Source organism: Rhamphochromis sp. 'chilingali' (genome assembly GCF_963969265.1).
Source record: "Rhamphochromis sp. 'chilingali' genome assembly, chromosome: 9".
Lineage (NCBI taxonomy): Eukaryota > Metazoa > Chordata > Actinopteri > Cichliformes > Cichlidae > Rhamphochromis > Rhamphochromis sp. 'chilingali'.
This window is the reverse complement of record NC_137936.1, coordinates 31,220,494-31,247,121: the sequence shown is the minus strand read 5'-3', so window position 1 is coordinate 31,247,121 and position 26,628 is coordinate 31,220,494. Positions and strand designations below refer to the sequence as shown.

General features: G+C 40.1%; 3 protein-coding genes across 7 annotated transcripts; 2 read left to right on the top strand and 1 right to left on the bottom strand.

Moving 5' to 3' along the window:
* The first annotated feature begins 240 nt into the window (after positions 1–240).
* Positions 241–6,841, top strand: yod1 (YOD1 deubiquitinase). 2 transcript variants are annotated; one of them, XM_080892052.1, is made up of 3 exons: positions 241–299; positions 2,477–2,685; positions 4,022–6,841. In XM_080892052.1, the coding sequence occupies exons 2-3, from the start codon at positions 2,478–2,480 to the stop codon at positions 4,717–4,719; spliced, it is 906 nt and encodes a 301-aa protein (XP_080748178.1). In that variant the 5' UTR covers positions 241–299; position 2,477; the 3' UTR covers positions 4,720–6,841. The 2 variants fall into 2 exon arrangements, with proteins under 2 accessions (XP_080748178.1, XP_080748177.1); XM_080892051.1 differs by having other exon boundaries at positions 245–299; positions 2,473–2,685.
* Positions 6,842–8,927: 2,086 nt separating this feature from the next.
* Positions 8,928–15,057, top strand: LOC308402942 (specifically androgen-regulated gene protein). Of its 3 annotated transcripts, none has more exons than XM_080892111.1 (4): positions 8,928–9,091; positions 12,337–12,490; positions 12,704–12,899; positions 13,012–15,055. In XM_080892111.1, exons 2-4 carry the CDS (start codon positions 12,386–12,388, stop codon positions 14,163–14,165), a joined length of 1,455 nt encoding a protein of 484 aa, XP_080748237.1. In that variant the 5' UTR covers positions 8,928–9,091; positions 12,337–12,385; the 3' UTR covers positions 14,166–15,055. The 3 variants fall into 3 exon arrangements, with proteins under 3 accessions (XP_080748237.1, XP_080748236.1, XP_080748238.1); XM_080892110.1 differs by having other exon boundaries at positions 8,928–10,118; XM_080892112.1 differs by having other exon boundaries at positions 8,928–12,469; positions 13,012–15,057.
* A 1,670-nt stretch (positions 15,058–16,727) lies between these two features.
* On the bottom strand, positions 16,728–26,197 carry kif17 (kinesin family member 17). Of its 2 annotated transcripts, none has more exons than XM_080892357.1 (14): positions 25,689–26,197; positions 25,361–25,507; positions 25,128–25,229; positions 24,712–24,901; positions 23,948–24,400; positions 23,695–23,789; positions 23,426–23,591; positions 23,178–23,327; positions 23,009–23,081; positions 22,304–22,532; positions 21,263–21,521; positions 21,058–21,116; positions 17,669–17,789; positions 16,728–17,248 (listed from the first exon to the last, which is right to left on the bottom strand). In XM_080892357.1, the coding sequence occupies exons 1-14, from the start codon at positions 25,917–25,919 to the stop codon at positions 17,079–17,081; spliced, it is 2,445 nt and encodes an 814-aa protein (XP_080748483.1). In that variant the 5' UTR covers positions 25,920–26,197; the 3' UTR covers positions 16,728–17,078. The 2 variants fall into 2 exon arrangements, with proteins under 2 accessions (XP_080748483.1, XP_080748484.1); XM_080892358.1 differs by having other exon boundaries at positions 16,731–17,248; positions 17,669–17,792; positions 21,058–21,119; positions 23,009–23,100; positions 23,230–23,327.
* Between the last annotated feature and the right edge of the window lie 431 nt (positions 26,198–26,628).

Here is a 26,628-nt window from a genome sequence, read left to right as displayed (position 1 = left end):
ACAGCCTTTAAGACTTAATCCAAGAAGATCGGCGGTTCAAAATCTAATCTAAGTCGAACTGTAAGAAGCTACACTGCGCAGTCATAGGCTGCACTGGTTTTAAAATCAAATGATTGTTGATTAAATGTCAATACAGAAAAGGAGCTTAATGACAAAATGTGTTTTCGAAATGACCGTCTTCTCCAGCGTACGCCAGGCAGACGTACGTAAACCGTGCCACTAGTGCGTGATCGCGTCATTTACACGTGCTTTGACGTACTATACGTCCCACTGTGGCGAGCAGGGAGTGTAGTAAGACGGTAAGACAGCCAAATAATTTGTCTCGCTGTCGTATCATTTTGTACTCCTTGTCGTCGTTAGACTTGTCACCGGAAAGCAACAGGTTTTCTAAATGGTTAGCTAAATTCCTGGAAAAACAGTTCAATTAAGACCAAGTTAACGAGCAGATTAGCATGCTAACGTTAGCAGACAGTACACGGTACGGTTAGCTAGCAGAAATGAATTGAACTCCTTTCATTCAGTCTCAGAGTAATTATCGCTGACAACCCGACAGTTTTTGATGGATAATAAGAGGCGGATTTCTTACATTTTCAAAAACTGGACTCTTTATGTTTTTGGGGGGGGGGGGGGTTTTACCCTGCGTTTGTGTTGCTGTTGAGTAATGTGTTAACTGCCAGAACAAAGACACCAAAACAAAGCAATGTCGCTGTCAGGTGTTTTTACTCTGTTCATCAGCACTTCAGTTGTTATGCGTGGCCCGTTTAGTTGGCAGCATTATGATGTAACTACGAGCACAATGTAGGTTATCCAGTCATAAAGTCTTATCTGTAGCATTGCCCAACAAATATATTACGTTTTCAACTTAATATAGCTTACAGCTGCAGTATGACTCAAAACACGTCCCTTCCTCATTAGCCATTAAATTGGCGAACAACATGAGTGCAGGATTTCGATGTTAAAATCAGTTAAAGAGCCAACATTGGCACACTTGTAGTCCCATCGGGGAAATGGCTTCGAAGACACAGATTCAGATTGGGGAAAACTACTTATCCCACAGTGAGCATTTGAGTTTGGAATTTCCCACTCGTAATAAATGGACACTTTTGATAGTTTGAGGGTATATTTGCAGCAGCTGGACCTCACATGGCACCTACCTACTTTTTGTTTTTTTGTTGGCAGTAAGCTTCACTACCTTGTAGTTTGTGTCAGTCACCCTGTTAGTGAGACACTCCAACAAACGGTCCTGCTTTCTGAAGAGGACTGTTTATGTCCCCCAGTTAAATCTGTATGTTTAAAAATGCTAAATGGACTGGTTCTTATAACACTTTTCTACTCTATACAACATGCCTCATTCACACAAGCACTTATTTCTGTCCCTAAGTGGTTTCTAACTAAATTAATACTCTGATGGATGAAGCTGAGAGGAACTTGGGGGTCAGTATCTTGCCCAAGAATACTTTAACATGCAGGCTGGACTAGCCAAGGATTCGAACCACCAACCTTGCAATTGGTGGATGACCTGCTCTACATCCTGAGCTTGCTCCCTGGTTACTCGGGCGAGAAGCAGGGTACACCCTGGACTAGGGCTGTTCGATATAACGATATATATCGGATGACGATATAAAAAAGTTTATAGTTTCATTTTATGCTATCATTTGTTTCATGGTGTCGCAAAATAAACTGTTTACGGCAATATTTTTTCATCGCTTTGATGGTCACTGTAGTGGCTATATTAATTAAAGTTCTCGTTCTCTTATATTTTATATAACCACACTACAGACGGACAAGCGCCTGTTTTTATGCATTGTGGTTAGCAACAATGACGGTAACGCCATCCCGTGTCCATTTGTTTATGTTCCACATAAACCTTTCACAATAAAGCTCAAGATCCTGTTGAGACTTTTCAAAATAAACTGAATCACGTGAAAGAGCAGATTATTTACGGATGAGAAGTAAAAAAGAGCAGCCAGGTGCTAAAAAATAAACCTTACACTCAAACATTAGAACAGGCTTTCCTCCGCAGCACGCCGTGTAATAAATACTCACAAAGAAAACGGCAGCCGTTACAACTTATGTCTAAAAATGTATAGTTTCATGCATCTGTTAAAATACTGGACTCCAGCTACATGACGCACAGCTGGAAACCCTTCCCGCAAGTCGAGCTGCCCGAGATTCACAGAATTTACAGAAAATGTTACATTTTTGTGATTTATATCGTTATCGGACGATAGAATTCTTATATCGGGATATGAGATTTTGGTCATATCGCACAGGCCTACCCTGGACAGGATGCCAGAATTCGCAGGTTTAACACCGTATGCAGCAGTCTAGCACTCCAACATGTTAGAAATGGTCTTCATCTGTAACATACATGTGGAATATATCTAACGCTCTCTACACAACCATTGTGGATTAACAAAGTTCTTACCTGGTACTTGCAGTGTCACTAATGTGATATCACCTTTTTTGCAGGCAGGATGTTGCGGCTTCGCTGTAAGACCAAAAATGGGAGCCACTTGATGCATGGCTTGACTCATCAGTCCTGCGTGCAGGAGCTGAAGCGCAAGGTGGAGGAGCTGACTGGTATCCCCTGTGATGTGCAGAAAATAATGGTCGGATACCCACCCTCCAGCCTTGATCTTCGGAACGGAGAGGCTCACCTCAAGGACTACCCTATCAAATCAGGTATGCTGGCAGGCATCCAACATGTGCAGAAAACATGGACCAAATTAAAAACTTTTAATTACATGCTCTAGTGCAGAGGTGTCAAACTCATTTTACATCACGGCCCACTTTGATCGTAAGCAGGCCAGACCAGTGAAACTGCTCCTTTCTGTCAATGTAAAGAAGTTACATATTTAAAGGTTTTTCTTGTTGAAATTTCTTTGGAAGTGCGATTTCGGGTGAATGTGGGGATCCATGCTCTGCATTTCTTTTTGCAGAATCAGTTTACCTGCTGTTTTAGCTGTTCAGTGGTTGTTGAGTTGTTTGTTACTTTTCCTATGAATAGCCATAAGGGAGGTTTTTGATCAGTAGGAAAAGCTGTAAAATTTATGGGAATACAGTTAAAAGTCCAAAATGTATGCTTATGCTTGTTTGTGGTGAGCAGCAGATCAAACATATTAACAGTTATAAATGGCTTCAAGTGCACATTCAGGCCTGTGAGGCTTTATATAGAGTTTATTTTATGTAATATTCATCACTGTACTGTAAATTTAGTCTTTTTCAAGGAAGCAATTTTTCCTAAAAGCCTTATTTTTATGCATTTGCTGCTACTAGGGAGAAAACACACAAGCTTTAAGCCCTGGGCAAGTTTGAAACTTTTTGTCCTCCACAGTGGAAAATGACTGAAAATAAAAACGGGTATCACTTTAGGCTTCCCCGAATCTTATAAGTTCTGCACTCAGCTTTGAAGTCTCCAATATCATTGAAATGTATCTGTACGCTACACTTGCTGTCTTTGGAAGGTTTGCCCCCTTCCTTCACATAATGGTATGATCCCAGTCTGTCTTTGCATGTGATTGGCCGCATGGTGTGCCCATCAAAATAGTCCCACCCCTGCCTGCATGGATTCTCAGCAGGGTTGAAGATTCAACTTCCACATACCAAGGGGACTTTTAATAATTGACATATGAAATTATCTCACGGGCCGGATATAATTGTATTGTATGGAGGCTGCACATTTGGCACCCTGGGTATATACAAGAATTTATATACCTGTGAGGACAGGTTAAAATTTAAGTATGATTTTAGAATAAGCAGTCTTTATAACTTCAACTTTTAATTGCTTATAATAAAAGGAATGTTTTGGGATGTGGTCAGAAATATTAGAAGCAGAACTTTTTGAGTTACTGAGTCTTTGATTTATTTGCATGCAATAGACATTTTAGGGACATCTGTGCAACATAATCAGGTACCATTCAGACAGATATACATAAGGCAATGTGTTTTCTTCTTCCTTTTCTAAACCAAAGTCTGACTGGGATGAAAAGTGTTGTCATTGGTGTGTCGTCCTCTACAGGAGACACACTCATCGTTGAGGAGGAAAAAAACAAGCCAAAGCCTCAGGATCGTCCCGCTGTAACGAAAGGACCTAACCTCGAAGGTTCACCTATGCTGGCACGCCGAGTGGTCCCAGCTGATAACTCCTGCCTCTTCACCAGTGTTTATTATGTGGTGGAAGGCGGCGTATACGACCCCGCCTGTGCCCCTGAAATGAGAGGTCTCATTGCCCAGATAGTCTCGAGTGACCCCACAGCTTACTCTGAAGCGGTGCTGGGGAAAACCAATGAGGAGTACTGCACCTGGATAAGACGTGATGACACTTGGGGAGGAGCCATCGAGGTATCCATCATGTCTAAGTTCTACCAGTGTGAGATCTGCGTAGTGGATACTCAGACAGTGCGAGTAGACAGATTTGGGGAGGATGCTGGCTACCACAAACGCGTGTTGCTGATCTATGATGGCATCCACTACGACCCGCTGCAGAAAGAGATCCCCGGATCCGACACCCCGCCCCAGACTATCTTCTCGACTACAGACGACGTAATCCTGGCCCAGGCCCTCGAGCTGGCAGACGAGGCTCGCCGCAAGCGCCAGTTCACAGACGTTAACCGCTTTGCCTTGCGCTGCATGGTGTGTCAGACAGGCTTGGTGGGACAAAAGGAAGCTCGTGAGCATGCCAAGGAGACAGGCCACGCTAATTTTGGTGAAGTGTGAAAGTCTTGCTGTCTTTTTCCTCTCTCACAAATACAACAACCACCAACCCCCATGCCCTGCGTCTGGCAACTCTGTGGGTCTGTCTGCTTTTGTGATCCTCTACCTCACATTATCTGGCAACATCTTTGGAGATTCTGCAGGTACTGTGTTCCGCCTCTTACCTGTTCAGTATTACTTTTTAACTACTGTCAGTTCTTACAGTCAGAAATGCTACTGCAGTGCTCCAGTGTTAGAAACCATAATATTCAGATCTCTTTAAACTGGGTCAGGATGCAAAAAATTCTTAGTTGTTGTTTCGATCTGTTAAGAACACTCATGGACAAGTTCATAAACCAAACAGTTTAGGATGTGTTATCGATGCAGAAAATTGGCAGAACTTACCCTTGACGAAACAAAGATGTGCGAACAAAGAATTTTAAAACGGTCACTAAGAATTATTTGCACAGTTATGTGATCACATTCACTTTTGTCTTAAACACGGCACAGCAAGCTTGACTGTTATTTATCATGTTGGTTATGTAGCATGTTTTTATTACTTTGGGGGCAGATGTAAGTAATTCTTCCACTAATTTCCTTAAATTTAAACATCTGAACTGTTCAATATAGGCGGCCTGAGTTAATGCTAAGCAGGATTCTTCTAAAGGATTACTTGATGAAAAATCAATCAGACACACTTCTAACCTCCTCAGTATCCATTGTTTTTGTTTGTTTGTTTGTTTGTTTGGTTTGTACAATAACTTTAGCATAATTATGGATCATTCATATTGTCAATATTTTCTGAGTTGCATGCTCTGAATCTGCACTGGGGTGACTCAAAATTTGGCCATTTGTTTAATCCAGAAGGATATGACGACTAAAAGAAGATCCAGGTATCAAAATGTAGGTAAAAAAAATCTGAGCTTTCATAGGCCACAGCTTGTTCTGATTGCGTAACAAACAGATAACTCATTGCAGACTCCAATGCATCTCTCTGTTACTCTGCGTCCATCGTAGACATTAAATGCAATGATTTGTCCCTTGATTATTAAGCTCAAAGTTACACTGTTTTTTTTTTGGGGGGGGGGATTTGAGCTCTGGTCAACAAGATCAATGGTGGTATGAATTTTGAATACAGTATCATACTGCAAGTGCAAAATTGGCCTTTATTTTGTTGGGGGGGGGGGGGGGGGGTTGCAACATTGATTGTGAGTGGGCTTGACTAAATAAGGCAAAAAAAAAGTTATGGTGCTGTAAACAAAACGCGTTACAAAATCTGTAGCTCATTTTTCTATATTTGTGCCGCAGGTTTTGATGAGTGTTTTTCTTTGTTTTTTTTGTAGTGCACAAGTTTGAAATGCTGTAAGAACTGTTTTTTGTTGTTTAAATTAGACTGCATACTTTGAAAAACCATTCAAGCATTATATTTGTAACAAATCAAGGTAAGGCATACAGTATTTTAAGATCTTTTTTCTTTTTAAAGGCTGCTCATAATGTCCTTTGCTAATCAACATCAAATATTTCCATCTTACATTTATAGCTCTGGGTGGATGTATTACAAGTAAAGGTACATTTAGTTTACTGTGTTTTGTATGTTTTATAAAAACTACCACTCCTGTTTCACTGTATGAATTATTTTCTTCCCCCACAACAGGAGTCTGTTCTCACATTTTAAGCTAATCATCCATTATCTCTTTGCTAATTTCTTTGACATACACTGGCTATAAGGATGAAGAAAGCACTTGTATTTAACTTAAAGTCAAAGATTTGAGATTGATAACTGTGGTTAGTTCTCATTGTGGCAAAACATGGTGTTTGACGGGTCTTTGATTGCAGAATTGTTGCCAAAAGCTTCACAGTGGAGCCTTGACTGGACTTTGACTTTGGTTCATATTCGGATGGTGACGGTAATCAATTAAAGAAAGCAAAAAAAACAAAACAACTTATTTGTATGATTTTTTTCCCCCCCCTTATCCCACCTCATCATCTACCTTAGGTATTTTAAACGCTGGTAAAAACTGAATAATCAACTTGATAAAACCATGAAATGGCTTTGTTGCATTTTGTATTTGCCATGTTCTCATGATTAACAATAACAGTGAATGTTGCACACAAAGCACTACAGAATAAACTGGATTTACTTGATTGTTGTTTTTTTTTCAGTGTTGTCAATTAAAAAATATAGCAAATAGGATGTGTAAAAGTTGTTTTGTGTTAACTATACTGGGTTTACTCATGGCTAAATGATTTGAAATTCTGCAGTGCTTGAAGAACAAGGTAAAACAAACTAACAAAGAGTTAAATAGTTTTCAGTTTCCCTTGTGAGACAGGTCAAGCTGAGATGATACTTTGTTGCTGCCATGCTTTAATGGGTTTTAAATAAATCTTTAAGCTATTTTTCTTTAAATGGTTTGATGCAAGGGGACAAAGAAGCAGTGTGAAATTTAAAGGTTAGAATCTTTTTGTACATAAATACAAATGGGAAGTAACATAGATAATGCTAATTAATAATTATTGTGATATTACTGTGACAACTCTATTATCTTATGACTTTATCTAGTGCATTGCTACTAAAAATAAATCCCAACTGGCAAATTTACCCTAGTCCTGTGCCATCATTGTCGGATTACACTACCCGCATGTTATTTTAAGGAACATCTACCCTTTCATAATAGGATTTAGGATTAATTTACTTACTGTTTGACCAACAGTAGCAGCTACCACTGCTACAAAACACAAAGCTCACACACAGCCTAGGAATTAGTTTTTGTGTTTTTCTTTTAAATAATGTGATATTTTAATGTTTCATAAAACACTACAAACCTCTTTAACTCTACAAATATTTCATATACAACACCCCATATACAGCTTTACAGTTTCTTATTTTGGTTTATGTGAGTTTCAAGACTTGCATAAAGGATGCAATTCATGCAGGAATCAGAAATGTACTGGTTCAGTGTAGCGCTCCCCCCCCCCCCCCCCAAACAACAGCTACCAAAAAAAGAAGGGAAAAAAATCACTCCACTTACGGAAGTTAACACCAGCTGAAATTCTAACTTCAGCTTGCAGTGAGATTTTGGCTGTGTCCCACATCTGAGCTTTGTTAGCAAATAAGGTAACTAAAGTGCGTTAGCGCTTGCATAAATAGACTTTTTTTATTTGTTAAACTAATTGGCAACAGTTTTTGATTACACTTAAATTGTTCACTCCCCAGATCCTACATGCTCAATTTGCAACTTTTTCTTAATTAGGAAGTGAACTGAATGGATTGGGCTCGGAAGTATTTGCGTATTTGGTTTGGCAAATTTTAACCTGGTTGTTTCTTCCAGGATCGAACCGTGGGTGTTAAACCACGACACTATAGGAAGCCCCTTTAGGATGCCTTTAAGGTGGTATAGCCTCTGAGCTAAACGCTGTAACGACCCTTTGTAAAGCTTGAAGGTGGTGTACTGCTGCATGAACAAGTAATGATTAACTGCATCACTTAATTACTTAAAATCACGTAGTACCACCCCACCGACACACACCCACCCAGATCACTCGTGCAGTATCAGTGAAATGTAACTTTCTAGCTATGCATCGTCTGTGCTGTTTGAATCAGCACTGTAACACCACCTGGGTCTGGGTGCAGTTCCCCCCTCCAGGAGCAAGGGTACCTAGACCCGGTTTGTAGAGTACGCTTGGGGAGTGTGATCGTGTGTACAGCGTCTCTTTATGTCTGTCTCCACGTTGGTTGAGTGTGGAGTGAGTGCATATGAGAGCATGAGGGGGGGAATGGATGTTTGTGTCTGTGTGTGCCTGTATGTCTGTGTCTATATGTCAGGTTGGGTATCAGACGCCACCTCTCTGGGGACACCTCAGGCCCTCCAAGGTTTGGAGGCCTATCTCCACCTACCACCACTTCCCCTGCCGGTGGCGGACTCCCTCAGGTGTCGGTGCGTTGGTGGTTCTTTGTGTCTGGGGGTGGGCGTCCAGGTACACACTGGCTCACTCCTTGGCGGCCGCTTATCGGGGCCTGGAGCCTGGGGCTCGCTCGGGCCCCTTCGGGGGTGGGGTGCCCCCGGCCTCTCGGCCTGGGGCTCGGTCACTCAGGCACAGCTGGCGGCCGGCGGAGCTCACGGGCGCGTCACTGCAACTCCCCCTGGCTTCTGCTCCGCGGCTGCTGAGTAAACCCTCATCTGGGACTCTCCTCAGCTCTTACTGGAACAGTGGCGCGGCTGCCCGTCTGTTGGTCTTCCATGGTTTCTTGTGTTCTGGGGGCCTCTGGATGTCTGGAGTTTTGATCTCCTCCATACCTGCTTCACACCCTGGAGGACGGGGCTGTGGCCCCCCCACACTCCCTAGCAGATCGTTACATGGAGAAACCTTTGGAATACAAGCGCGCTGATCCACACAGGTATGCACACGGGTGTTCACTGCTCGTAGACCCAAATTACACCTTTCTTGGCTGCTACTTCGAAGCACATCTGTCCTGCGTGCTGCACAACAACATTGAATATTTAGTATTTACTGCTGTTTACACTTAGCTAGATTAATGCGATGGTGTTGTGTTTAGTATGTTGCTTTGTTTTTTGTTTTTTTTGTCTTTTTTTTGCTTGTTTTCTATTCTTCTCTCAACAGGTGATCCAGGAGATTTTTTTATTTTTTTTCTCCCCCCCTTTCTCACTGTCCCTCTCCCCTTCTGTTTTTCCTTTCCTTCCTCTTTCTTTCTCCCTTTCCTATCTCTCACTCATGTCTGTCCCGTCTGTAACATCTGAAAATAAAATATAATAAATAATAAAAACAAAGATCGACCAAATGGACCAATACGGCAATGCCACGTTGATCCATTTGGCAAAGTAAATCCATTGGGTATCCTTGTTGGTCTTCAGACAACAATTCTGATGGCTAAAGAACCAAATGGGACAGGCGAAAAAAAAAAAAAAAAGAATCAGCACTGTAGTAAACAGCACCTGTTCTCTTTCCTAATAAATACATTAATAATAATTAAGGAGAAGAACGACAATAATAATAACAATAATAAAGTTAACTGAAAAAAATATGTGAAGCGCTATCTTTTTAGTCAACACTTTTTAGAGGATATTTCCTAAATGCTCACCCAAAGCCTGACGCCCAAAAAATAAAAACATAAAGAATACTTTAATACATATATACATGGAGGAAGAGCATTAAATGTTTGAATTACTTCCAGTAACGAGCCGTCCTGGCAGCATACGTCTGACAGACAGAGACAGCAATGGTTTACATTTGTTTGTTTAAAAAAAAATGAAAACGAGGACTCGCGGGGCTTAAGGAGGATGTGGCTTCTGATTGGCTAGAAGCTTAAGGGACAAAGTCCCTCTTCCAGGTGTCTCTGAGTTGCGCGCTCACCTTGACTTCAGTTGCACGCGGAGCAGGATATGAGAGACACCGTGCACGGACAGGTACGCCTATATTTACTTAAAAACTAAAGCTCTGTTGTAAATAGGGTAAGGAACAGTTAGCATATTTTTCATTTATTGGATGCTATTTAAATAATTTACTGCTCGTGGCAGTTATTTTATGTTTTGTTTTGTTTGTCAAGTGTTAGACTTAAACTTAACCGGTATTTAAACACTTTTCGGTGAAGGGGTTTTATGGCGGTTTGGGGCTAATAATGTTAGTTACAAAAGATAGGCTTGGATTCAGTAATTAATGTGAAGGAAGTGGGTTGAAGCCTGGGTACAGTGGAGAAAATGATAATAACCCCTATTACACAACATCCTGCACAGAATTCATCGAAGGTAATAAAAACTTAGCCAGATGCTCTTTTACAGCCACAATGAAAACAACGCTGTCATTGCACCACATTTTCCAAAGAATCTGACACAGCAGTTTATTGCTTTGACTTGTGCATCATAGTCTTGTGATAGCTAAACTCGCCCAGTTTTTGTTTTTGCCTACTGTTGATAGGATAGGTGTAACTCACTTAAAGAGATAACACTTTGTTAAATGTTCTTCGGGTTCATATCTATCTACAGTATGATTTGTTTTGTTTTTTTCAGAGTAAGGGTTATAGCAGAGTGACTGGGACCTAATAAGCAGATAAAAACGACAAATGTGAAAAGGTTTTTCAAGCCGGTCAAAAATCACAATAAACGTTAACACTTAAGCTTACATTGTTCAGATTCATATCCTGACCTGGGACTTTGCGTACTGATCTGGCCATAGGGATTTTTACAATTTTAAAGGGATGGGATGGCATGGCCAACCACGAACAGTGGACAGGAGTGCTTTTGTGCCTCCACTGCCCTATTTGGCAGACCTTGCATCTCAGGTGTTGACACTTATCCAAAAGTGAATTTCTTTTCACCAGGTCCAGACAGGACTTCCTTTATTCTCAAATTGCAGCTACGCTACTATACCCATATAAACGAAACATTGAACAAAATTTCCAAATACAAAGCTGAAACTGCTTTTTTAAAACAGGTGTCATATAGCCTTCAGGAGACTGATTGCTTCTGCCTTCCACTCCCTCTGAAATTGATCCGGTAAAGAGAGATTAGGAGTGGCATGCAGGTTGTAATCCAAGTCACATGTAGTAAGAGGACTAGTTAGATATCTGCTAGAAGCTCACCGAGCTATGATAACCTGCATTTGTCAATTTCAGTGCTTACAATAAAGCTGTGCCCTTGCTGTTCTTTAGCTGCATGATCAGGTATGAAGTCCACAGTTATGCAGGTCATATTTGGATATTATAAAGTTTATATACATTTTCTGTGCACAATGTTATCTATCAGTTTTGACTCAAATACCTAACATCAACTCAACCATAGTGTACACACAGGATTACAGTTATACTGTTATAAGACCAATATCATTCAAATAACCACAGACTAATTTTCATCTCTGATTGATGAAGCTGTACGCTTCGCTTATTTTTATAGTTGACTGTTTTAAAAGGTAGTTAGCAATAGTGATCTGGATATGAACACAGTCCTTTGGTGCTGATTGCCATTTATAGATAAAACTGTCTTTCATATCTGGAAGATGTGCCGCTTAGTTGATGTCATGCTGCACAGATGTTTAATTATTTTTTATCAACATACCAGAGAATAAATTCCTTTACAGTTAGCAGACAATGTGAGCACATAGAAATTACATGAAACGTGGTCAGACCCAATGGTCAATGCTGTGCTGTGCTGTTTGCGTATAAAATGGCTTGACTTATATTTCCTGATTTTATTTGTTTTGCAGGAAAAGTTTTAGCTGCGCCTATGATTGTCATTAGCATTGATGTATCATTATCACAGCGTCGAATATGACCTATTTTGCTTTCTATTCAACAATTTGGTTGATTTTTTATGAATTATAAAACAAAAGATATCGAAAAACATCCTTACTCATTTGTCAAATGATACCTTTATACGCTGTTAAGAAATTCCTACAAAAGGTTAAAACTAGGTAACAAATGCATCTATGGGGTAAAACCTTGTAAGGGAGATACTTATGAAGGACAGTGTTTTCTATGGTGCTGTTGAAAATGGTCTACAGGGCCATAAAGAATTAATAGAAGGGGAAAATGTGGAGAATAATTAATATATCCCTTTTTTTTTTTTTTTTTAAATAAATCTTTTACTTTGCTAAGAACAGTTTCAATAGTAATTTTATTCTGTATTTCAGATTGAAACAACAGGGTGTGTCACTAACTGTGGATAAGTAGGGCACTAAGATGCCCATAAGTGATACCTGGCCAGGTGACACCGGAATGGAGACAATGAATGGCATGGAGAGTGCTGGCAGCTGTGACAGTGTGGTCAGTGTTAATTCTGGCTTCGTAAGTAACCAAGTTTACCCTCTTCAATCTAAGAATATGTACACTAGTAATAGCACAAAACATATACGAAACAACTTGAAGTAGTGAGGCAAAACGATACTTGTAACAGCTGTAACATAAAAGCTAAAAGTCTATTTCTTTTCTTAGAGAGGATTTCTATCTCTCATTGTGGATTTCTTTTCTAAATGAAAGCCCTGTTTTAATGCGTTTCAGAGTGATGATAGTCTGGAGCACTTGTCTGCTGAGGAGAGGGCCTGTCTCATGTTTTTGGAGGAGACTATTGAGTCTTTGGATACTGAGGAGGACAGCGGAGTCTCCAATGACGAGCCTGAACAACTGCCCAGCTCCAGCAACCTTGCTACTAAAGTGGCTAATCTGTCAGCTTCCATGAGCAAAAGCAACCTTGATGGTGAGTTAATCTCTGGGAACAGATGCAGAATTAGTGACACATTATTTAGTGAAATGCTCTAGGTAGGTGTACAGAATTTCTAGTGATAAATGTGTACTTGTTTGACTTCCAGATTCACAGACATCAACCAATCACCAGAAACCAATCAACAAAAATTTTGATGCCAGGCCCATGCACAGCTACCTGGTTCCCACCCCTCTTCTTGTTGCAAGCAGTACTTCCTGTTCTGTACTCGGTACTAAACCAGGCACTCCTGCAGTCAAAACCGCCTCCTCTAAGCCTCAGTTTACATCTAAAAACAACAAACCAGGATACAAAGACAACCAGAAAGCAGTTTTTCGCCCAACATCTTCAGAGGCTAATGTTATACCTCCTTCCACAAAACCCTCAGTGAGGACAGCTGAGGGTCCTTTACCTAGAGGACCTCTCTCCTACGACGCACTTGTACATTTGCGGAGGAGTGCCTCCACAAAGAAGACCCCTTTATGCCCAACAGTTGATCATACTATAGACTCAGAAAAACGCCATTCTGCCCCGGTGGAAGGCCCAACACTTGGAAATCTCCAAAGATCAGACAAATCCCAGTCAGAGGTTTCCAAGTGTAAGAAAGGTCCTCCAGTTGTTCCCCCAAAACCCAAAAAGTTTCCCACCAACATATCTGCAAAAACTCAAAATGAAGAATCTATAATATCAGATTCTTCATACAGTGTCAAGAATGTAGCTGATCCCCAGGTGGTGAGAGTGGAAGCTTTGCAGAAGCTGGGCCTCCTGAAAGGCCAAGAGGCAGAAAATGATAAAGTAACCCCACTGCCTACACCCAAACCTAACTCCTCCTTGGGTGTAACAGCTGACAAGTTTACAAGAGGTCCAGCTAATAGTAATCCATCAAGGAGCCAATCATTTTGTAATGCTCAAGTGCCAAAAGAGTCCAATAACAGGCCTCTGCAGACCAGTGCCAATTTGCGTCAGTACACCAAACATGACCAGCGGCCTGGGTCTGCATCACATCCTGCTCAATCCAAGGGGAAGAGGACGGCTAATCTGGAGCAGTCTGCCACCCTGGACAACTGTAGAAGTAGTGGAAACACCTCTGAACCGCAAAGCATCAAATCAGCCAAACCAGTGACAACCACCAGGACCACCACAACAGCTCCCCCAGTACCCCAGAAAACCTCAAACTCAGTAGGCTACACCGTGATGGTGGTGCCTGGGATGGGAGGTGATCGAAAAGAGGCTCTCAAAAAGCTTGGACTGCTAAAAGACTGAAAGAGCAGATGCCTGCTGGCATAAATGCAATGCTCAGAAAGAAGCACAAGCGCACGATCAGCTTAAAGAGAGTTAAAGCGTTAAGTGGAAATCTGGCACACGGCACTTTGTCAAATAAAAGCAGGAGAGGAAGCGTTTAAAGGGCCATACACTTATGTTCTGCACTTAAAATATACAACACATAGTCATCTAAAGACATTTTTTTTTATTAAAAATACAATTAAAAATGCACTCAGAAGTAACAGAAACTGCACCTTAAATTTTCTAAATCCAGAGCATCAGTGTATGAAAATAGTATCTTAATGTATTGCAAACCTAACAAAATTCTGTTATATAAAATTTAAACCCTATTGGCTATTGGCACAGGTACTAAATCAAAGACATGGATAAGGGTGTGCCAGAACTGATATCTTACTCATTGTTTTATAAATCACAAATGTGCCTGCATGTTGATTTTTCTTAGAGCAAATCCTCAAAGCACCAGATCAGTTCATGCAGTCTTTTAATATTCTAGCATTTTTTTTTCAAGTTTTGCGGGATAATTTTCAATACTTATGTCCAACACAAGAACTCATGCACCAGTCGTTCTTCAGTTTCTTTCTACTACTGTTTTTTTTTTTACAGTGTACAGTAGATTAAAGAGTGTTACACAGCCTTCATTGTGTAACACTGAAAATATGAAACGAAAAACAACCATTTAATTATTTGTGTCTATTCCACCATTGATATAAATGTCACTGAAAATAAAGTTTTTATCTAATATACTGCATTTTAAGCCATCTTTTTTTTCCTTATTGGAAGTTGGGCCGTGATAGCAGCACCCCAGACTACATTGCAGATCGAGGTCACAGAGTGCTAGGGCAGGTTGCGTGCAAACATCACCAATGAGCTTCAAACCTCCTCCATGAGTTTCCTTAGCCAAGTACTTCCTGTATGTGTGTTTTACACTCACATTATGCATCTTCTCAGCGCTACGTTCCTTTGTTCACGGCAAGCCATTTGGTTTTGATGGAGATTGCCAGCACTGGTCGTCATAGATACGCACTACCATTATGCACTATAAGTTATAGTGGCCCTGTACTTTTGTCCATATAGTGTATATAATTTCTCCAGTGAGCTCTGTGTCTTCCACAGGGTTTCTTCCCAGTTGGATATGTCCAGAAAACCTCCAAAACAAGGGGTCCAGGAGGCATTATAATGTCTGAATGATCTCAACTGGTACACCTCACTTCCTCAACCTGTATCTAAGGCTGAGCGTAACTAACCTTCATGGGAAAAGTCATTTTGGCCACTTGCATTCATTTCCTAATTCTTTCTCCTCTTTAAATAATAAAATCTTAATATTTGCAGATAAACATTCCAGATTACACCAGTCCATTTGGCTCTGTTCAAAAAGCAAAAACAACCAACACTATACATGAGGTTGGTTTTGAGTGTTAACCCTACTGTTACTCTTCATTCACATCAGTGATGGCAGAGTCTTGCCCAAGGACATTTCAGCACATGGGAATCCAAGCTGTGGTTGTCTATATTCAGCCTGAATGTCTTGATTAATAAGCGAACCCACAGATCCCCGAGGCAAAGCTTTATGACTGTATCCCTGCAGTCTTTACCTCTCTCCTGTTACAGAAAGGCTATCAGCCATACTGCTCATCTTACACACCACTCAGATGATGGAAAAGCCTGCTCAGCCGTTCGTCCATAATCCTATTATCTCTAGCTCCACCTCTGTGCAAACTTAGTAGCCCAGCACTTCCCTGTCTCTATTTTCTTGTAACACTCACATGTCACACTTCTAATTTCTCCTGATGGATTATTTGAACGGCATGATATCTGTTATGCAACGGTCCTGAAGAGCCCAGATTAGCTCGTGGTTAATTATTGCAGAAGGATATTAGAGCTGTGTTATCACTCAGTAAAGCAGCAGGTCTGCCAAAAGGTATCCGTGTCTATGTCTATTGTGTCGCCACAATAAATGATGTCAGACTCTGAAACGGATACAGTTGTCTGCTAGTGTCTTAATTGTTGCTTAAGGTTGTCTGCGAGCAACATTAAGCAACAGACAAAGAAATCAAGCCAGTGTCAAAATGAGAAATAAGATAGTCACAGCTGCAGGAAGGATCGAGTTAAACAGCATTTGTTTCTGCATGTCCTGCAACCTTAAGAGGACTGACATCATAATAAACTTTTCAATATTTAATTCTTATGATTAAAAACTGCAACAACAACTTTCTGTCTCACATATGTTATTTGCATTTAGATAAAGAATCTACTAATTAACATCACACCAAAACCCACACTGGTGACCAGAGATGATGTGTAATATGAGATAACCATATCCTAGCATACTGCTGCCTTGACAACAGCTTTCCTGATCCATTTGTGACAGCAGAGTACTACAGTTTGACATGCAGGCTGATATTATTTTATATATTATTATTTACTACTGTTTATAATACACTGGAGTCAAGTTTTAATGGCTTTTTTGTAAAGTAATTGAAATTAAACACATGAGACATCAGTTAATTTGATGTCATCTGTTCTTGACAAGTATTTTAAATGCTGGGTAAAAAAAAAGGAAATCAGCAACATTACAATGCAAATATTTTAATATTAAAGAACCTAACTCAAACAAACATTAAATTATGTCTTGTGCAAAAAAGAAAAGAAAAACCGAGGAAGCATCATACAGTAGGTAGCAATGAGTTAAAAATTAACATTAATAATTAAAAACTCATGACGCAAATGGACTTGTAACATCGGCAATAAATGGGTCCTGTGTAAATCTAGATAGCAGCCGTCATAAAAGCATACACTGATTCACAGTCAGATATACATATACAACACTTATTTTTTGATGAGTCATCAAAAGTGTCATTGTAGAAAACTGCAAATATGTGGGTCACAGTCCATTTAAGTCGCCTCATTATGGATGTGAGATTTGCTTTTTTTGCGCTTCACTTTACCGTTGGACACTGGGACATCCAGCGACTCCAGACGGAAGGGGCGAGGCAGGATGGCGTCTGAGCTCACAGACAGATTCATGTTAGAGCCGCTCATGGAGAGGTGGCCTGCCACGTTAACTAGCAGAGGAGAGGGGACGGCAGCAGGAGAAAAGACAGACAACAGTAAAAACTAAACAAAAGTAAGAAAGTGAAAAAGAAGAAAAATCTAACTAATCTAAAACTAAATGGTCTCAATAAGTAAAAATATAAAATATACAAAAAAGGTAAAAAAGAAGCCAAAACTTAAAATGCTCAGAGAGATAACCTAATGAAAAGGCTTCCCAAATGCAATACAAAAGTTTACTGTAACAGTATTAAGTGTAGTACGTGATTATTTTTTGTTCCTGCCAGTAAGGTTCTAATGAAAAGCAGAAACACAAGATCACAGCATACAAATATGTTGCTAAATAAAAATGAAATAGCATTCAACAGCAGAGCTAATTCACTAATTTAACTGGTAATATGTACTAATTAGAAGCCCGCAGTTTCTTTTCTCACCGTGGGCTTTTGCGGTGTCACTTCCGAGGAGCTGGCTCGCCCTCTTTGACTTGAAGTAGCTGCTGGCAATATTCTCACTGTCACTTCTGTCCAGCATTTGCTTGTACCTGTCCTCCTCCACCTGCTAAAACAGAAATGAAGTGCTGTTTTAGTTAATCAAGACATTGGAGTGAATTTTGTAAATAGAAGGAACAAGAGTGGAGGGGGAGTAGCTGTGTATGTGGATAAAAACCTAAATTACAAGGTGGTAGAAAGTATGACAACTGTAATTGATAATTTATTAGAATGTATAACAATTGAAATTTATAAGGAAAAAGAGAAAAATGTAATAATTAGCTGTATATATAGAACACCTGGCTCTAGTATTCAAGTATTTAATGACTTCATAGAGGAAATATTCTCTAAAACAAATCAAAAAGTTATGTTTATCTGTGGTGATTTTAATATTGACCTGTTGAATCCGAAAAAGCATAAAATGACCGACGAATTCCTAAACACTATGTGCAGTTTGAGTTTACATCCTAAAATAACCCAGCCTAGCAGAAATACACCACATTGTGCCACCTTACTTGACAATATTTTCACTAACAATATGGAAAACAACATTGTGAGCGGAATATTAATTAATGACATCAGTGATCACCTACCAGTTTTTGCAGTTTATGACACTAATTATAAGAAAAATCTGCATGAAGAACAACTGAGATACAGACGTGTAAGGACAGAAGAAACTATGACTGCATTTAAGAACGATCTATTAAATCAGGACTGGGACAATGTGTACAAAGAAACTGATATTGATATTGCATATGGCATATTTTTAAGAATATTCATGGAGTTGTACGATAAAAACTGTCCAACAATAAAATACAACAGAAAGCACAAATATTCAGATAGACCATGGATCACTAAGGGTTTACAAAATGCATGTAAAAAGAAAAATACACTCTATAGGGAATTCCTAAAACAAAGAACAAAAGATGCTGAAAATAAATATAAAAAATACAAAAATAAGTTGACCAATATTATACGTGTATGTAGAAAGGAGTATTATAGTAAAATATTGAACAACAATAAACATAATATGAAGGGAATATGGGATGTTTTAAACGGTATCATTAAAAATAATTCTGGACAACAAAGTTATCCTCAATACTTTATCGACAATGGCAATATTATGGAAAACACTGCTGATAAGGTCAACAGCTTTAATCATTATTTTGTAAATATTGGACCAAAACTGGCAGAACAAATTCCTGAGTCACTGCCATCAGTAGAATGTAGTGAAAACCTGATTGATAGGAACCGTAACTCAATGTTCCTCACATCAGTGGAGGAAAAAAGAAATAATTGACATTGTACACATGTGTAAATATAAAACATATTTACACATGTGTAAATATAAATGTAATGATATTGACATGAAAATCGTCAAGAAGGTCATTGAAGGAATTGTAGGACCTCTAACATATATTTGCAACTTATCATTTCAGACGGGAAAAGTGCCAAACAAAATGAAAATAGCTAAAGTTGTGCCGCTGTATAAAACCGGGGATAGACGCCACTTCACAAATTACAGGCCTGTTTCTTTACTACCACAATTCTCCAAAATCCTAGAAAACCTGTTTAATAAACGATTAGACAAATTCTTAGATAAATATAAATTACTCTCTGACAGTCAATATGGATTCAGATCAAAAAGATCAACATCTCTGGCATTAATTGAATCAATTGAGGAGATTACGAATGCTATAGATCAGAAACAGTATGCAGCTGGAGTATTTCTGGATCTCAAGAAAGCATTCGACACAATCAATCATGACATATTAATTAATAAACTGGAACGGTACGGGATCAGGGGGGTTGTACTGCAATGGGTGAAAAATTATTTAAGTGACAGGAAACAATTTGTGAAGCTGGGTGTCCATTCCTCATTATGCTTGGACATTGCTTGTGGTGTTCCACAAGGCTCTGTACTGGGTCCAAAATTATTTATTATTTATATAAATGATATTTGTAAGGCATCTGATATATTAAAATTAGTATTATTTGCAGATGACACAAATATTTTTTGTTCTGGGGGGAATCTAAAGGAGCTGCTGGATACAATTACTTCAGAAATGTGCAAAATTAAAAAATGGTTTAACAGGAATAAACTATCGCTAAATCTAAGTAAAACTAAAATAATCTTATTTGGGAATTCCCTTAGAAATGCACAAATGCAGATTCATGTAGATGGTGTGGAAATTGAAAGAGTACTTGAACATAAGTTTCTTGGTGTGATTATAGATGATAAATTAAACTGGAAGTCTCATATACATAACAAAATTTCAAGAAGTGTTTCAATCTTGAGTAAAATAAAACACATTCTGGATCACAAATCACTCCACATTCTCTATTGTTCCCTGATTGCACCGTATTTGAATTACTGTGCAGAGGTTTGGGGCAATACTTACAAATGTTCGCTATCATCAATCTTTATATTACAAAAAAGGGCCATAAGGATAATCCATAAAACTGGTTACAGAGATCATACAAATCCACTATTCTTAAAATCAAAAATTCTAAAATTCACAGATCTGGTTCATTTTCTCACAGCACAAATTATATATAAAGCAATAAATAACCTGCTTCCTGACAATATTCTAAAACTGTTTTCTAAAAGGGAACGGGGATACAATTTGAGGGGGGAATTAAATTTAAAACATCCTCGTATCCATACAACATTAAAAAGTTTTTGCATCTCTGTGTGTGGAGTGAAGCTGTGGAACAGACTAAGTAAAGATATGAAGCAATGTCCGAGCATGGCGCAGTTTAAAAAGCGGTTTAAGGATATGGTTTTTACAGGGTACAGGGAAAAGGTAGAGATTTGATAGGGTGTTCTTGTCTAATATTTTCATGTGTGTGCGGGTGCACGGGTATGTTGGTATGGGTATATATATATATTTGTAGGTTGTGTATCCTTGAGGTGTTAATGGGGTTATTGCAAATGTGTATATGTGCATATGTGTATATACGTATGTATGGATAGATAGAAACATATATGTATATATATTTTTTAAAAATAAAAAAAAAATACACATGACATATAATGTAATTGCAAGGAGGTATTTCTGTAGTCTATTGATACTAGATAGTGGAAAAGGGGTGGGATTAAATAAGCTTATGCTTCTTCCTGCTCCTTTTTGAACATGAAAGTTATTTGGAGTTGTGGTTGCTCGTTTTCCTTTTGTTTTGCTTTGTTCATTTGTCTCTTTTAATTCTATTTTGTTGTACTTTTTCAACATGTTCAAAATAAAGATTCAATCAATCAATCCATCAAATGGCCTCTAATCCTGCTAGAATGTGTGTATGTCAAGTAAAAGCCTATGCATGAAATGCAAACACACCGTAAATGCTTCTCCAGCATCAGAACCTGAGCCTCTGCGAGCTGAAGCTTTTGGAGTCACTGCTAAGAAAAAGAATGTGATTAATAAACATTTAAGGAAAGTAATTTGCAAAACAAACAAGATTTACCGTCTTGTCAAAAAAAAAAAAAAAGCTTTCACTTTTCTTTTTTTCTTTTTTTTTTTTACATACCCTATTATACCCCACCTGAAGGCAGTGTTGTTTTCTGCACCATCACATCTGGCAGTCTCCAGGTGGCGCTGTCCTCGTCCCAGACAGCATCCTTCTTCAAGCGGTCCAGGTTGCTGTAGTTGCAGTCACGGCGCACCAGAGGCACCATACGCTCCAGCAGGCTGTGCAGGAGCTGCCCTTCCTTCTCCAGCCTGCGTATAGTCGCCAGGTAGTCATTCCTCTCCACCTCAAACTCTGCCTGCAGGTCACGGATCTCCAGTTTGGCTGCTTTCAGCTGTTGCAACAGTGACGAAGCATGTTATTCATGAGAAAACTAGCTAAAACCCACTTGTTAAAAACGTGTCATATGTAGGGGTTGACATTCAAAGAGAGAACCGTTTTAACACACCAAATTAGTAAATCCCTGAAGAGATAACCTAATTTTTCCAGGTTAAAAAAGTTAATAAATTGCCCAATTTAAATTTAGTCAAAGTCACCTTCTAATACATCTCCAGACCGCTGCTGTTATTTTGGTATCACTATTTTGGAAGTCCATTGTACTTGTGCCTCTACAATGAGTGTTGGATCTTGCCCAGTGTTTCAAAACAGGGAGTATAATACTTTAACTTGATTTTGGAGAATTGTACAAAGTCGTAGGAAAGATGGTGAGCAAAGACTGGGTTTTTCTGGCCGAAAAACTGTTGCCTTTTCAATGTGTGGTGATGCTGTTGTTAAGGCTCTTTCCACTGGATGTTCTCCCACAGATGCCCCAGGATGTTAACGCACAAGTCTGCATTTATAGTCTGAAAGTGTGGTATGAATTCGCAATGTACAATCCCATTCTGGTGAACTTGCACTGTTGTCAAAATTTGACTTTTAAGGAGTAAACTTTGTCAAGAGCAGGGGTTCATGAAAAGGAGATCTTAGGGAGGAGAAATAGATTTCTGTGGGTGGATAACCCAAACTTTCTGATCGCTCCTTGAAATGTACAGAAAACCCTTAACACATATGCTTTCTCCCAACAGAAAGATTGCATTTTGCATCTGCTGCAAGCTCCTTCGAACTGCTTCCACTCACCTTGCCCTGAACTTTGACTAGCATTTGGTTTTTGGCATGGACTTCTTCCTGGATAGAGTTGTAGACATTCAGCAGCACATTTTCGCTCTCCTCGCTGTTCTCTGACAGAGCATGGACAAGCTGAGCTTTTCTCTGGTCAGCAAGTTTTTTTCTCTGCCGCTGTCTTTGTTGCAGCTCTTTGTTCCTGGCCTGCTCCCCTCCTACCACCTCCTGTTCCAGCTGCTGCAGTCTGAGGAAAGATTGAACACCAAGGACACCGCATAGATGCGTGCTTAGTATAATTCTTGCTATATTATTCTAGTGTAACCATCAATGTATGATATGTTAAACATAACTGTTCTGCTAATTACCAGATTATGGTAATAACACAGAAGAATGCAATGATGTAAAAGAATGCAAGGGTAAGTACATACAGAAAAATATACAGCTGGAATCTGATTATCCACTCCATTTGTAGCCACAAGCATAAGTATGACACATTCATCATGGAGTGTGATAAGAAGATTGTAGATACCATCATAACAATATGTTCAGTATCCTGTGAACAGTGTTGAAAATGCTCACAACCCAGACCCATAAGGAGTAGAAATTAGATGGATCGGCTGATTAAGACATATCATATATAATAATAAAATCATAGCTATGAATCTGAGGAAGTGTTCATGTTAAGGAAAGTTTCCATGATTAGAACAGAAGCCTACAAACCTTTCCAGGACGTGTTTCTGGTCTAGAGGCCCCGGTGCAGTTGCATCAGAAGACTCCAAGAGTCCAGCTCTATCTGGATCTTTTTCGGAAAGCTTGCTCGCCAACATGAGGGAATAAAATTCAACATTTTGCCTACATAAGATTGCCTTGTTACCTTGTTTCAGGATACAAATATGATTTGAAGAGGAGTGATCTTTATGGAAAGTGGGGCTGGACACTACCTTAGTCTGGGAGGTTTCCTCAACTGTACTGTGGCACATGGGATCAGTGCTCATGCAGAGTTCTTCCAAAGCAACCTGGGATGTACAGCTGGCGCCCACTAATGTAGAGAAGCGGCACAATACAAAGAAGCATACATGGGGAGAATCCAACAGCGGAAAACTTTTGTTCTGTTGTTGGCACAGGATGTGCTGTTACCATTCTTGGGGACAGAGCTCCCCCTGCTGACTTGGGCCTTCTCCAGACTGGACAGTTTTGATTCATAGGAGGAACGCAAAGCAGCAATGTCCTCCTGCAGCTTCGCCTTGGATTCCTGCTCTGCATTGTATTCAGCCTGCAACTTGGCCAGCCTCTCCTCATACTCCTGCAGAGACAGCAGAACACAGATCATAAATCACAGGCTCTTTATACAATGCATGCTTAAAGTTGAAGTGATAAATTGTTGTGTGGGATTGGTCCATGTTTGCCTCTTTAATCTTTTCCTTCCTTTCTTCAGTGGGGGTGGACTGTGGCCTTGAGGGCACAGCAGGGGATGACTCAGAAAACTGACCAGCCAGCAGAGCTGCATTTTAAATAAAAGTGGGTTTTTTTTATAGCACTGGTAATTAAAGAAAGACAACATGCAAGAAAATAAAATATTTCTCTGCATCTAAAAGAGGCTATGTGTAGATTTAGGAATATTAAGCTAAAAAAGCATGCTGTTTTTCTATAAAAATTTACTTGAAAGGTCAGCAGTGCTCAGCTGGCCTGTGAGGAGCGCCCGCAGCTTCTTGATTTCCTCCTGATACTCTCGGAGCAGAGCATCCTTGGGGTCCTCGTTGATGCGAGGCCTGTTCTGGATGCTCTTGGCCCGGTTTGCATATCGCAGCGTACTTAGGCTTTCCTCATAATTGTTGTCTGCGGGCGAAAGACAGGCGATCATCAGGGTGCGGGTGTTTCCTCCCAAAGAGTCCTGCAGCAGCCTGGTCAGCTTGGAGTCTCTGTAGGGGATGTATCTGGAGCGTCCATCTACCAGGGCGGAGATGACGTTTCCCAGGGCCGAGAGGGAAAGATTGATCTTTGTGGCTTCGCGGAGTCGCTCGCCGGTAGCACCAGTTTTAGACTGACGCTCACTTCCTGCCAGGTCCACAAGGTTGAGTTTTCCTGCCCGTAGATGGTCCTGGTCAGATGAATCTGAGAATTTGAGTTGACACAGGAAACGCAAGCAACATTCAACACTGTTACAAAGCCTTATTATTTACCTTTATTAACCTGGTATGTTTTATTCAATGGTTTGAAAACTACATGCAAGCACAGGCAGGATATGCAAACTATTAACAAGGAGATTCATATACTATCAAATTTAAAGATATAGTGCCACAGAACAAAAATAACTGATGGTAAAGTGCTGATGACATTAGGAGATATAAGAGGATCACATTCAAAAGAAGAATATCAGCACAGACTGAACAGATATAGTGATGACAAAGATATTATAAGTTCACCAGTGCTGCAGATCTCCAGGTGGATGGTGAAGATTGAGTGGGAGCGTGAGGAGTCTTTGTTCATCAGCGTGTAGCCCACTGCGCGGTTCCTCCAGCCTTTCTCTATGATTCTTTCACACTCTCCCACACTGTGCACAGTGTGCATGGAAAGGTCCCGTACATATACCCCACGCTCTGGGTGCTCTTTCAGCTAGGCATTCATCAGCCACACAAAGCACACACATAGTCTGTCACCCTGTTACAACACCTTGACCTTTAAGGAATCAACTGTGCGTTTAAATCACCATGGCAACAGGTACAGTACTGTGCAGAAAACAGCACACTCACCTTGCTGTACTAACCAAAGAACAATAATCCATTTGGCTTCTTCTGATACAGTGTAGCCTGTTTAGTTTATCTAAAAAGCAGGGACTCACCTCCAATCTCTGCTTGGCATCGCTTCCCAAAAGATCTCGGATTTCTTCATTGTAAATCTCCAAGTAGGAGGCCCTCACCAGGAATTTCGTATTTTCTGCACACTAGCTTGCACACACGAGATAAAACATATAATTATTCTATCAGTGCTGAGACGAGCCTAGACAAAAACTAGGAGCATAATATTACGTATGCATGTTGCAAGCTACAAGATCACTGTGGTCAACAGACACACCTGAATGCTCTCAAAGATGTGTTCAAAGGCCCGCGGGATGACACCCTTCTGGGTTGCAGGTTCAGACACCCCTTGCATGGTGAAAGACTTTCCACTTCCAGTTTGTCCATAAGCAAAAATTGTCCCATTGTATCCCTCAGTCACACCCTGTAAAAGTGACATTTTTAATTTTATTTAATTTTGAGGTGAGCAAAGGGTATTCACAATGACGCCTGCATTCATTAGGAATTAGATATAGGCTACTGATGTTAGGCTGAAGGTGTCCAGTGACAAGCGTGCTTCTTTTATAGAGCCCAGCTCTGCAGGCTGGTAATAAAATCAAGCTTACCTCAACCAAAGGATAAGCAATCTCGTTGTACATCTGCTCAGTTGTTTGATCAATATAGTAGGTCCCATCAAAGGTGAACTGTTTAGGTGGCTCATCCACTGCACCTGGCTTTTCTATGAAGCACTGGCAGCGCTGCAGGTCCATGGTCAGCACCATCTTACAGCTGAGCGCCTTCTCCCTGTCATTCAGGGGCCTGCACCTGACCACCACCTTCACCGACTCTGACCCCATGTCTCAAGAATCACTACCGAGCAGCTGGCAGGTGTAAGAGATCAAACTAATGTAAAATACAAAGCCGCTCTGGTCTCCTTCGCAAACACTCAACGTTTACTTAGAAGTACGACAGCAGGACCTCGATGGCTAACATCACCTTAACAACAAGATGACAGCAGCAGTTGACTAACGGCCCACATCTCCAGTGAGGTTCAGTAAGAAGCGATCAGCAAAAATATCTCCAGGTACAGTGTGGACGGATCTCGTCAGGTATCGCTTCAGGTCCTGTCCCATTCTGTTCCTCTCCCCGAGGCGTTTGAGGTTGCTTAGCAACCATAAGTAACCATTGAGGAATGTAACAGGCCCAGACCCGCGGCCATTTCCGTGAGGACGGAGTGGGGTCAAAGGGCGAAAAACAGTCTACTTTATGCTTCATTACTGTCAAGAAACTAAAAGTGAAAACATATTTTAAATAAAGCAAACAGACGTTTAAAGAGAAAAGAAAGACTACGGATGCACGTTATGTTCAGTTATTTAATGTTTTGCTAATAATCACAATCTTCTGTTGTGAAACTAATGTAGGGGGTGCAGGTAGATGGTGTGCAAGCTATGAACAAATCAACTATAGTCAAGACGACACAACATGATAACCACAATCCCAGAGAATGATTGAAATCATTTTGTACCATTTATACTCGACCAATGAAAACTCTGAACAGAAATTTAG